The 12,524-nt window shown below is 43.3% G+C and overlaps 2 protein-coding genes across 3 annotated transcripts in view; both read left to right on the forward strand.

Moving 5' to 3' along the window:
- RNF25 (ring finger protein 25) lies at window positions 1–8,923 on the forward strand. 2 transcript variants are annotated; one of them, XM_080976528.1, is made up of 10 exons: window positions 1–109; window positions 1,576–1,650; window positions 2,077–2,179; window positions 2,273–2,340; window positions 3,105–3,174; window positions 3,276–3,347; window positions 3,748–3,888; window positions 4,800–4,889; window positions 6,112–6,246; window positions 6,573–8,923. In XM_080976528.1, exons 1-10 carry the CDS (start codon window positions 60–62, stop codon window positions 7,311–7,313), a joined length of 1,545 nt encoding a protein of 514 aa, XP_080832654.1. In that variant the 5' UTR covers window positions 1–59; the 3' UTR covers window positions 7,314–8,923. The 2 variants fall into 2 exon arrangements, with proteins under 2 accessions (XP_080832654.1, XP_080832655.1); XM_080976529.1 differs by lacking the exon at window positions 1–109 and adding an exon at window positions 581–709.
- Window positions 8,884–12,524, forward strand: part of LOC308460382 (olfactomedin-4-like) — a gene marked incomplete at its 5' end in the record, with an annotated part of 20,470 nt that continues 16,829 nt past the window's right edge. Inside the window, one exon of the mRNA XM_080976717.1 lies at window positions 8,884–9,018. Coding sequence (XP_080832843.1) covers window positions 8,884–9,018 — 135 coding nt within the window. The remainder of the gene's footprint in view (window positions 9,019–12,524) is intronic.

The raw sequence follows: 12,524 nt of genomic DNA on the forward strand, positions 1-12,524 counted from the left end.
AGCACCGGAAGAGAACCCGGCAAGCGTTCCAAAGCGGTTGAGTTTCCGGGCCTGTCAAGATGGCGGCGACCGGCGATGGCGAGGAGCAGGAGGAGTTGGCGGCGGATTGGTAAGGGAGCGGTTCGGCCTTCTGTGTCCTCCTTTCTCTCTCAGCTGAAGGCAGATGAGCAAATGGCTGGCGTATCCCCCCCCCTTCCTCCTCTGTTTTCTGTAGCCCAGGCCATCTCATCACGAAGGAATTTTTTTGTTTCTTCGTTCGTCTTGTTCTTATCTAATGTTCGACATGTACGATGTGGTTCGTCATCTTCCTGGGTCTCGTCACAACAGGGAGTGAGCTAGCACACGGTCCCCCCGCCCCCCGCGCGCTATTTCTGAGGGTAGGGGGCTGAGAGAGAAAGGCAGCGCCCAGTAGCCGAACAAGCAGCGATATGAATCTTATATCCAAGCCAAGTGCAAAATCCACTCCCTGGGCCAATCCTGTTCCTCCTCGCCCTTTGGTCTTCTAGCAGGGTTGGGGTTTTTTTTTTTTTTTTTTTAGAAACTCCTTATGAAAAACTGTAGATAGAGAAATAAATACCTTCTCTTTACCGCACAGTTACCTGGCTAGAAGCATATGCCAACTGAGATCTCTTCTCAGTCAGCTGTTGTTATGCCACTGGTTCCTTATGGATATTATGAAAAAATACTCCATGCAACAATCTCACTCTCGGTTAGTATTACAGCTGTGTTTCTGCCCTTTGCAGTATGGAGCTGTGTCATTTTTCAGCCACAGAATCAAAACAGAAAGAGAATGACAGCCCTTCTCAAGCATGGTAAACTACCCACTGTTGTGGGAATTGTGTGTAAGGTAAAATTCTGAGAAGTAGCCAGAGAGAAATGTTTTTGTAGTTTTCATTATCACTGGCAGCAGCAAAGGTCTGCTAGTTTAGACTGTGCCCCTTCACAAGTGCCTAGCCTCTTAAGCGTTTTAGTGGCATTTTTAAAATTCAGGTTATTATGTTGGATTGCCACAAGATGTCAGCATTTACAAATGGGTTACATGACCCCCAAAACCTAAGTTAATGTAGGAGTCTAATGTGGTGTGTGTGTTATTTGTTCTTCTTGAACACGGATTTGCCTGCCATGGTGATATTCTAAAGCAGTTTTGCCCTGGTGGGCTAGATCTTTATCTCTCCCACCCTAATGGGCCAATTTTGAGAAGTGTGTGGGACCACCTACCTGTCAATCATTTGGTGACATATTGATATCAGGTGATTGACAGATGGATTGTTCCAACCTACTGTCATTGTTGGCCCTGGGGGAGAATTGAACTCCATTTGCATCAGCTGATGCAAGAGAACACTCTATGTGTTTCTGTCCTGCTCTGTACATACTGGGAAGTGCCAGTCCTGTCCCAGCAGGAAGAGGCTGATGTGCTTGATCTGAGCTGAATTGAACTTCCTGAGCATCAGCTAATGCATAGGAGTTCAATCCTGATTTCTATCTGCCCCACGCATAACATCATACATGATGGACAGGAGAAACCTGAGGAAATTAGCCTTATATATCATATGATTTATTTTTTTTCTTACTCAGGGCTCTGCCTTCAGAAGTGGAAGTCTTGGAGTCCATCTACTTGGATGAGCTACATGTGTCTAAAGGAAACGGAAGGTAATTGCAACCCTAACCCTAACCCTTTGCTGGTTTTTTGTTTTAAAGTATTGATCACTCCTGTGATCTTGCATATGTCATTGTGGAACTTGATTCCTGGTTTAGAAGACTGTACCCTGTTTTTGGATTAGACTACAGTGTCCTGCACAAACTCGGAATGAATTGCAACCCCTGATTCATGTTTGTTAATTTCTCAAAATATTGGTCACTTCTTTTTTCCCCTCCTTGTATTTGATACTACCATTCTGAAATAGTTATCTTTGTAAGAATATGGGGTGGGGAGAATGGAAGGTCTGCATTATGCCTGCTTCAATCTTCTTTCAGCCTGAGAAAGGAAGGAATAACAACCCACCTACATTATCTCTCCTATTCCATCTTCCTTTCATTTGACACCAGACCCTCACTTGAGCCTTTCTTCAACCCTAGGTCTGTGCCGTGGGAAATATCTATCACCCTTCATCCAGCAACTGCAGAGGACCAGGAGTCTCAGTACGTCTGCTTAACCTTGGTGCTATCCGTGCCTCTTCAGGTAAAGCCTTGTATGACCTGAGTGACTGTTTTGCTATATAGCACTTTAGCATGGCTGTACTACTCATTTTGACTTGGCTTTGTTTCTTATTAGTATCCAAATGAAGTGCCAAAGATAGCCATCCAGAATCCTCGAGGGCTGTCAGATGAGCAAATCCAAAAGTAAGTGTATTATGCAAACTCTTTCCAGTTCAGTGCAAGAAGTAAGGTTTTCTTTGTTTCAGTCTGTCACACTTTTAATGGAAAGTGTGGGGAGGTGGGAGCTTCTTTATATTGTGTTCCACCTGCCCAATGATCTTATGTGGAATATGTATTATGCAGCTGTTCTCATAATTTAGAGCTGTGCTGTGAAGGCTGTTGCTATGTTACTAACATTGGGAGCATGGGGAATGAGGTTACAAACAAGACTGGAAGTTCTAATCATGTATGCAACATGTTTGGGTACATATAAATTAATTATGGTGTTTGTGTGTAAAATTGGCATTGGGAGAATACATGTTAAAGGAGATATTTCCCTTAAAAGTTATTGATAGGTCGACAAAATTAAGAGATGAGAGGCAATGCATCTTGGTACATTACTGTATCAGAAATGCAGCCTCTTCATCCAAAACAAAGTCCCAGCTTCTGTGGCTCTTTACACGTGGCTTACTAGAACCTGCTTTTCCTTCCCTGCTTTCCCTTCCCCTAGAAGGGCTTCAAGCTGCTTTTTCAATTTCAGTCTGGTACCACTTCCTTCTAATTTGTACTGAAGTAGCTACTGTGTCAGATGAGATACTGGGTGAGAGGCTGGCGCCCATCCTGTGTTGGTGTTGAGATTGCTATTGCAAGTGGCTGATTCAGCCACTCCAGTTCTTGCCATCTCACTTCCCTGGACATCTATTCTAGCCTTTCTCCTTACCCTGCCCCCTTTTTTGCCTCCATTTTAGGATTTCCCAGACACTACAATGTACTGCTGAGGCCCAGCTGGGTACAGCTATGTTATATGAGCTAATAGAGGTAAGAGAACAGAAAGGGGAGGCAGGCTGTCCAGACCTATGGCTTGGGCTGTTGCGCCTTTATTGTGTGAAATGACAAACTGACCCTCTCTGTCTTCACAGAAGGGAAAGGAAATTCTTACAGACAACAACATCCCTCATGGGCAGTGTGTGATTTGCCTGTATGGTTTTCAGGTAAGGGCATGCTGGATTGGCATATTGTTTTCATTTGTGTGGAGCCATAAAAGCACTAATATATGGAAGAATGAGGTGAAGCTGGGACTCACTCAAAAAGGAAGGAAGAGGGAACGGGAACTTGTTGGGATGTCTCTAGATCCCTCCCTAGTGCTGTGTTGCATTCTGTTCTGCAAAAGTGTGTGCATGTGTCCCCACAGTGGGAAGGGGAGTAACAGTGGGAATGGGGTGCAAAAAGCCCTTGTTAATGTGATTGTTTGAATCTGAGCCAGCATCCACATATATTACATATGAATTGAATTGAAATTGGATTGAATGGGAATTATTATTTCAATGTATGCTGAAAACACACAGTGTAGCTGATTTATATTAATAGGAATCTGTGCCTTCCCCTGTGCAGGAAAATGAAGCTTTCACTAAGACACCATGCTACCACTACTTTCACTCACGTTGCCTTGCCAGTTATACAGAGCATATGGAGGAAGAAATCCGTGCAGAGAGGAAAGAAAGAGTACAGCTTTTGGCACCTCCTCCCAAAGAGGTAATAGCTCCTTGCGTGCACCCCACAGCTGCTCCTAGAACTTCACCAACTTTTTCCTCCAGGAATGGCTTCTGAATCTGGATCAGTATTTCCAGTTCATTTTGGTTATTAGTTACGGCATTGAGAGCTGTGGACAAGATTTTCCCAGATAGATGTTGAAATGGTTTTCCACGGTTCAGTGCTGTGCATACATTCGCATTTGCAAGTTATTTTGTCTACAGAGAACAAAATGTTAAGTGATGTGTAAAGTCTGGGAATCTAGTTAAAGACCAGAGGAGATGGTCAACATATCTTCCTTTGCTTCAAATACTAAAGAACTGGGGTTCTGTAGATAAAGGCAATCTTCACAGCTGCAGTACAAGTGACCAAAAAGTATACTCACATTATATCTTCTTGAACACCTGTGTTGGTGTGTTTCCTGGTGGAAAAGATTGTGAATGGACTTCAACATACACAAAAAAGCTTTGCCAAGAAACAAAAGTTATCTTCCTCCACTCCCAAACAATAGAATAGTTCTGAGGGCAGGGTTGCTAGTGGTGAATCTTCACTCTGAGATAATTTTTGCACTAGCTTTGATGCAAGTTGTGATTGCATTAGGAAGGCCCAGTAGCATCTTATAAAAGAGAACGCTTTACTGATGGATGTTTATAGAATGGAATTAACTAAATTCCCAGGAGGCTTGGATGATGATCTCAGAATCCAGGCTGCCCCATGACCCTTGTAGTCAAACTGCACAGCACTCTTCTGCCGATAACACTGTTGTTGAGTGCTAGAGCTCCCCAGGATGAGTAGCAGTTTATCAGGAAAATACTACTCTTAAGACACACTGGCGGAGTATGAGAACAGTAGCTGTATATCCCATGACTAGGTCTAACCAAGGCTGAATTTTGCTGTTATTACCTTCTGTACAGGAATTTGAAGTGCAGTGCCCTGTGTGCAGGGAGCCTCTGGTTTATGATCTTGCAACATTGCAAGCAGCACCACCTCCACAGCAGCCAATGGTAAGGAAACTTTAAAAACAGACCTTTCACATGGACTTGCTGCTCTTTAAAAGATGCACCAGGCAGGCACCCTCTTGCTTCACTAATCTCTCTCACTTATTGGATCTGTTGGGCAACCCCATTTCTCCAAATGAGCTCTGTTAAGTGTTATTTCCAAATAATCATATACCTGGTGCTCTGTATGCCTGCAGGTGGCTATGAGTTCTAACATTCTTGTCAATTTTTACTTCTACACCAGGGAGAGGAAATTATTTTCAGCCAGGGAGCTGTCTTCCTTTCTATTCAACCTTCCAGGGGCCACATAGGAATTTTATTGTTTGTATAGCAGGCTAGTTTCACACCCCTTCTTCATTTAGGCAAAAAGTATTAACAGAGTGAAACAACAGATATATTCAACCCGTGTCTTTGCTTCCCTGTTACACAATAGGTAGTACATTTAGTTGTGTTTAAAAATACAGTGGTGCCCCGCAAGACGAATGCCTCGCAAGACGGAAAACCCGCTAGACGAAAGGGTTTTCCATTTTGGAGGTGCTTCGCAAAACGAATTTCCTATGTGCTTGCTTCGCAAGACGAAAATGTCTTGCGAGTTCCTGCGGGGTTTTTTTCCTTTCCCCCCCCTTTTTCCCAAGCCGCTAAACCGCTTAACAGCTGATGCTAAGCCGCTTATCAGCTGATCTTTAAGCCGCTTAACAGCTGATGCTAAGCCGCTTATCAGCTGATGGCTAAGCCGCTTATCAGCTGATCTTTAAGCCACTTAACAGCTGATGCTAAGCTGCTTATCAGTTGATCTTTAAGCCGCTTAACAGCTGATGCTAAGCCGCTTATCAGCTGATCGTTAAGCCGCTTATCAGCTGATCTTTAAGCCGGCTAAGCCGCTAATACTGTAGCGCTAAGCCGCTAAACCTCTAATGGGCTTGCTTCGCAAGACGAAAAAACCCGCAAGACGAAGAGACTCGCGGAACGGATTCTTTTCGTCTTGCGAGGCACTACTGTACCAGCTTAGGTTCTAACTAAGAATCCTCTGGGAGGAGCATGCTGTGAGTGGAGTTTTACTAATGAGATGCTCTTGCCTGTGTAAGGAGGTGGGAGGCTGCATTTCCCCCCCAGTCTTTCTCTCTGCCTGCCCCCCGGCAGCCCCTTTGCCCATCAGATCTGGAGGGTTGAGAGACCCAGAAGGCTCTGTTTGGGCCAGCCATCTAATTACATGCCTCTCTTTCCTCAGGAGGTGTACCAACCTGACACACAGACACTGCAGCACAGAGAACAACTGCGCCTGATCTATCAGAAGCAGCAGGAGAAAGGAGGCATCATTGACCCTGAAGCAGAAAGAAATCGCTACTTCATCAGCCTGCAAAAGGTTAGTACAGGCAGCAGGAGTACAAAGAGGATAACGGTCATAGGGAAAGAATGAAACAATGGAGGTAGCAATTTTTACTTGCTGAGACATCCTGTCTTGTAGCACAAGAGAGAGCTTTGATATTTGCATCCTAGTGCTGATGACTTTTGTTGCTGGCAATTTTGCAAGTTACTATAGGGAAAGATTTAAGCAGCAAAGCCTGGGGAAGACAGATGGGGTGACATCAATATATTAATTCCTGTGGGATCTTTGCCACTCAGACTGAGAATCAAGCCTGCTGTGTTTATGCATTTTCTGCCCTTCATTTTGGTTTCTATCCTTTTTAGCCCCCAGATACCACTGAACATGAACAAGTAGCCATCTCAGAAAATGTTCTGGATACTGACAAGGAACTGAGGCCATCAGCAGGCTCAGAACATACCCAAGGAACTGCAGAGGCTGCTGTTCCAGTGAGGAATGAACCTGAAAAACCAGAGAGACCTTCTGTCCCTTTGCATTTCCATAGCAAGAGAGAGAGGACTCGAGAGGAGAAACCATCTATACAAGGCGCTGGCTGGCAGCTGCGCTACAAGTCACTGGAGACACCAGCAGAAACTCATTGTCTTCTCACTGTTGAGGGAAAATCCAGAACCTTCAGTAGAAGACCCAACTGGAGAAAGGAGAGGGGACAGCGAAGCTGTGGGAGGTACAATCAAGACTTCTCAAAATCTTGCAGCAGAGACCAAGTGTCTTCACTGGTGGAGAAAAAAGAGCTGCGCACCAGAGGAATCTCACCAACCAAAGAGGGAATGTATTTGAGAGAGGAGAAAAATGTCGTGGGGAAATGGACGCAGGAGCAGAAAAGTCAAGCCCATGACAGCAAGGAAGTAAACTTGGAGGTTAGCCATAATGAGCTCTGGGGGTCGGCCAAGTGGCAGGGTCGCCGTGGGATGCAGGATTGTAGGCAGTGGGAAAAGACCAAGGGCAGAGAACCTGGATCTTATATTAAAGTGCCAAGAGGCCGAGGACGCACCACATTGAACTCAAGGAGAGAGCTGCAGAGCCAAGAGACTGAGGATGGCTCCTAGCAGGCAGGAGTTGAGGCTTGAGGGGCTTTTTCTAGGGGTGAACACTGGTGATTTTGTTGTGCTGTCAACCATTGGCCTGGATTGTAAGGAAAAGCAGATCTGTCTTGAAATTCTCCTCTCGGCCATGGGCGGTTTATGTCTTGCAGAGTAGGGGTATATTGTCCTCAGAGATCAGAATTACTGTCTGTGGACTGTAGTAAATAACTGAATAATAAATGGTAGCCAAATGCTATTGCCCATGGGTAAACTGTAGGATCTTACAGTGAATCAGCGCTGTGTAGAGGACTGTTTGAGGCTGAATCACTGAACTAAAAGCCAAGCTTGAAAAATAACTATTAAGTAACCCTGTTCTAAAATAGGTGCTAAAAATAGAAGGACCATAAGGGAGTACAGGTCTCCTTGTTTACTGTCCAGAACTATGGAGAGGACTTGCCATTAATAGTGTCACTATTTTTAGACATGCCTTATTGATGGTATTGGCATATGTGAAAAGAGTTGGACTTGAATCAACATTGACTTGGCGGCTGTTGACCACAGAGGGTCCTTTAAGCCCCCCAACTGTGGCCAGACTGAATGTTGGAGTCTCCCACTGCCTCACTGTAATTGGCTAATGTTCAGTAGTGATTGACCTTGAACTGCAAACATCAAACATGCCTATTCTAAAGGGCCTTTAAATTATAAGAAGTCCAACTCCTTACTCACCCAGTAGTTGGATTTGAAGCAACGAAGGCTTCAGCTCCAGGTACACCAAGGCTCTTGTCTTTGCCTGTTTTCACAAATGTGATATCCTGCAATGGTTTACTAACTGTAATCCTGTCCAGAGTTCACGTGACTTATGTTTTGGGTCTTATCATCTTTGATTCGAGCCAAATTTGGTTTTGTTGGGGTGAGAAGTCTCTCATGCTCAACTGGCTTTCCCCTCCTAACCTTATGGCTTTGTGTATGTGCATTCACCCACACACCATTCAAGAACAGCTCTACTCTCCATTTGGGAGGGTAATACCAATGCACCTACCTATTTTTAGGCTACACAGTCCCTGTCATCTCCCTCAGCAAAATGCAGCCTTGTCTTCATGGGTATTTCTGCTCAGAGGAGGAATCTGTAGCAATATGGAGTACATGTGGCCACTATGCAGACATTTCGAACAGACTTTCCTCCACTTGTATTTCTATTTTGTCACATATTTATGGCCTTCCTCCCCCCACAACAAATTTTACCCTAGGCTGTGTGAAAGTTCCCAAGCTGCTTAAATTCCTTATATGTCTGCAAAATGTCCCCCCACCACCCCTCCCCAAGTGAAGCTTTGCCAGACTTCATAATTTTCCTTTTCTGCTTAGCCACAGTAACATTGTAGATGTGTGACAACTTTACAGAGCACAGTGGCCAAAATGACCTTACAATAGAAGTGTGACTGATTTTAAACCAGTTCATGCTAGAGGCTAAAGGATGTCATTACTTATTTGCATGCATGCACATATACCAGTTTGAGCAGTTCTGCCTATTAAAAGGATTGATGTGAGATTGATTTACCTCCCTGCACTGTGGTGAGGTGGAATTTGTGGTGATGTGATGCAAAACAGGAGTATTAAAAGCAATTTGAGTAAACCAATCTATGATTCTCTTTCGTGGATAAGGAACATAGCTGCTGTGCTGCATGTGATGAGACCATTCAACATTAGAAACCATCTAAAAAGAGGCAGGGAGGTAATAACCTATGACCCAAGTAGTTTAGCTAAAATGAGGAACCTTTTGATTATAAATGAAAAACAATCGGGTTCTAATCTTTCTGTTGGATTCACATTTTCTTTTTCTTTTCTTTTTTTTTGTAAACTATTCTTCTAAGGAGAAAGGCTGCTTCATTTTGCACCACTTGAAACTTCTGAACAATAATGAATGGTAGCCTACATAGAATATAAAACATGGGTAGCACAGTATGTAGATCCTGATTGGCTTTTCTGGACAGGGTTATAATACCGACATAGGTCCAGGTCCAGGAATACCTAAAAGCTATACATCTTAGGGACTTGGGTCATAAAAACTGACCCAAAGGGGCTAATTGGTGAGCAAAGTGCATATAGCTCCTGTAGTGTGCATTAGGTAAAAAAAGAAAGAGAAGGTAAGAGCTGGATGACAAGCTACTTTATTAGAGTACACAAACTGTTCATTTGATCTTGGATGGATTATTTCAGATTACCTGTTAAACTGAGCAGTCTTCCTGATTTGCTTGAACCAAACATATGCAGATATACAATGTCTGACTCTGCCCTATTGAGCAGCCATCTTGATCTGAAGGGAGGTTATACAATGATGAACACTCATCCTGATGTGTGGAGGTTATATATATTTCCATCTATATATATTTCCATCTTTTATATTATATTATATTATATATTTCCACACTTTTTCATGCATTTCCCAAATTGCAAAAAGTCTGGTTTTTAAATGTGGATTTTGTTGCAGCAAAGCACTTATTCTACTTAATTGTATAGACTTATTTTTCTGATATGCAACTGAATCCCTTCAAAATGTGTAATGGGAGGGTGCCATGTGAGAGGTATGGTAGAAGAGAGAGATGAACGTGCTCAAAACTGGAACAGGAGCCAAGCATTAGACAAGTAGGAAGGGATGAGGCTGGGAAATAAAGGGACAAGAGGAGCAATGGAGTGAGGGTACCATGTTGTGGGACTGAAGGTGAACAAAATACTGTTTGCCCCATTTGCTCTCTAGGACTGCTGAGATCCTTAAAAAATAGCCATCACTATTAACAAGTGTTTGATTATAGGGCATACACAGCGTACTCATGGAGGAAACAGCTCCTTTTTTTTCATTCTGACATCCTTGGTGAATGGCTGTGCCTTCTTTGAGTAGGTCTCAAGGCTACTGGATCTGTGCTGTTGATCACATCCTCTGCTTGACACTTTCCCCTTCTATTGTTTTGCTGTCTCCTGATAGTTCTGCCTTCCTTTTTACCAACTGCTCTCGATCCTTTGAGGACTCTCGCCCTCATTTCATAAACCCACCCTATTTTCTTCCATCATGTCCACATCCAGAAATTTCTTTTATAAAATCTCTGAAGTGCAGGATCTGTTTCTTCCTGAACCTTCCTAGTCTTTCCCATGCTTTCGCCTATTTGTCTGTGATATATTAGAGTTACTGTCCCACCCACATGCGTACAATAAGTTGATGACTGGGTTAAAACTAATACCTCAAGTATCTTCTCTCTCCACCCCCCCCCCCCCAAATGTATGAAAGAACAATTCCCCCTTCCATGTTTTGCTGTTGTAACATTGGCAAGAAGAGCAAGTGCTGTTTCACACCTGGGTGTTGCTATAAATAGAAGTGGAACCATCCGCCTCAGTGGCACTGACAGTACGTCCTAACCCAGCCTGCATGGAGAACCTCATTGTAACCATTAATTCAGATCAAACAGACTTGGGAATTGTTAGAGATCTGGCAGTTATGTTCACAGTATACATAGCTTACTGCAAGGGTCCTTCTCTATTTAATATTAATGTTGCACACACACACACACATATTTGTTGTTTGTTGTTGTTTAGTCGTCTCCGACTCTTCATGACCCTATGGACCAGAGCACGCCAGGCACTCCTGTCTTCCACTGCCTCCCGCAGTTTGGTCAACTCATGCTGGTAGCTTCGAGAATACCGTCCAACCATCTCGTCCTCTGTCGTCCCCTTCTCCTTGTGCCCTCACTCTTTCCCAACATCAGAGGCTTTTCCAGGGAGTCTTTTCTTCTCATGAGGTGGCCAGAGTATTGGAGCCTCAGCTTCCGGATCTGTCCTTCCAGTGAGCACTCAAGGCTGATTTCCTTCAGAATGGATAGGTTTGATCTTCTTGCAGTCCATGGGACTCTCAAGAGTCTCCTCCAGCACCATAATTCTAAAGCATCAATTCTTCAGCGATCAGCCTTCTTTATAGTCCAGCTCTGACTTCCATCCATCACTACTGGGAAAACCATAGCTTTAACTATATGGACCTTTGTTGGTAAGGTGATGTCTCTGCTTTTTAAGATGCTGTCTAGGTTTGTCATCACTTTTCTCCCAAGAAGCAGGCGTCTTTTAATGATCATCTGCAGTGATCATGGAGCCCAAGAAAGTAAAATCTCTCACTGCCTCCATCTTTCTTCCCCTTCTATTTGCCAGGAGGTGATGGGACCAGTGGCCATGATCTTAGTTTCTTAATGTGTGTGTGTGTGTGTTTAATTTTTATTTGATTTTACGATACAAATTATAAAAAAGATTTAAATATATAATCATATACAGAGATTCTTCCAAATCTCAGGACTTCCCTCCACCCCTTCCCTGGAGTCCCATTTTAAACATTTAAAACTGCGTCTTCTGCCATACTCTTATTATATCAACCTATATTTTCCATGATAATTGTTACACTACAAGTGTAATCAAAATCCTGCCCTTAATGCTGCATATATACTTGGGAGTGGGACTTCTCAGAAAACATGCAGGGGGTTATGCTGCATGTGTGGCTGTTAATTCAGCAAGAGCAAAAGGGCTCTTTTATCCCTATAAATATATCTCTTAACAGTCTGCAGTCACTTGAGAATCTGGTCAAGTGCTAAGGTGTGTACCTTACCATACGGTGCCTACATACGACTGCTTTTCCATGTGATTACAGGCACCATATGGTCAGCCTTAAAGTAGCCACCATGTAGTTCCTGGTAGTCTGAATCCATTCAAGAGAAAGATCTCTGTTGTTAAGGCTCCTCCCGATGTCCTTTTTATTCCACGTTCATGATGATTTCTGCTCATGATGCTATCGAAGTGATCATGTGTAACTTTTCATACCACAAATGTGTTTGGGGCTGGGGCCGAGAAAGGCATTGCCCCACTTTTATTGCACTGTAGCTCCTCCAGACACCAATAATAAGGTAGCATTGGGAAGCATCACAGAACAACTGATAAGCAGAGTAAATAATTCCCCACCAATTCACTATTATTGTGGCATGAACATATTGAACACATTACTGAATACAACTACAATAAAACACCAGTCTGGAGGAGGGACCTTTGGCAAAAGCATCATCATTTGAAAAAAGATACTTTCCAATTTATATTACATATCATGCATGTAATATTATTGAATTAAACAAATAAGTCACAACCAGATAAATGCATAAAATCTTTTCTTGTATATCTAGCATCAAGACAGAAATCTAATCCAAGTTTCTTATCCCT

Source organism: Podarcis pityusensis, assembly GCF_964106645.2.
Source record: "Podarcis pityusensis genome assembly, chromosome: 1".
NCBI classification, from domain to species: domain Eukaryota; kingdom Metazoa; phylum Chordata; class Lepidosauria; order Squamata; family Lacertidae; genus Podarcis; species Podarcis pityusensis.

Coding starts and splice junctions, on each gene's coding strand:
- RNF25 (XM_080976528.1), top strand. CDS start 60: ATGGCGGCGACCGGCGATGGCGAGGAGCAGGAGGAGTTGGCGGCGGAT. Junction 1,651..2,076: donor GTGTCTAAAGGAAACGGAAG/GTAATTGCAACC, acceptor CTTCAACCCTAG/GTCTGTGCCGTGGGAAATAT. Junction 3,175..3,275: donor TGTTATATGAGCTAATAGAG/GTAAGAGAACAG, acceptor CTGTCTTCACAG/AAGGGAAAGGAAATTCTTAC.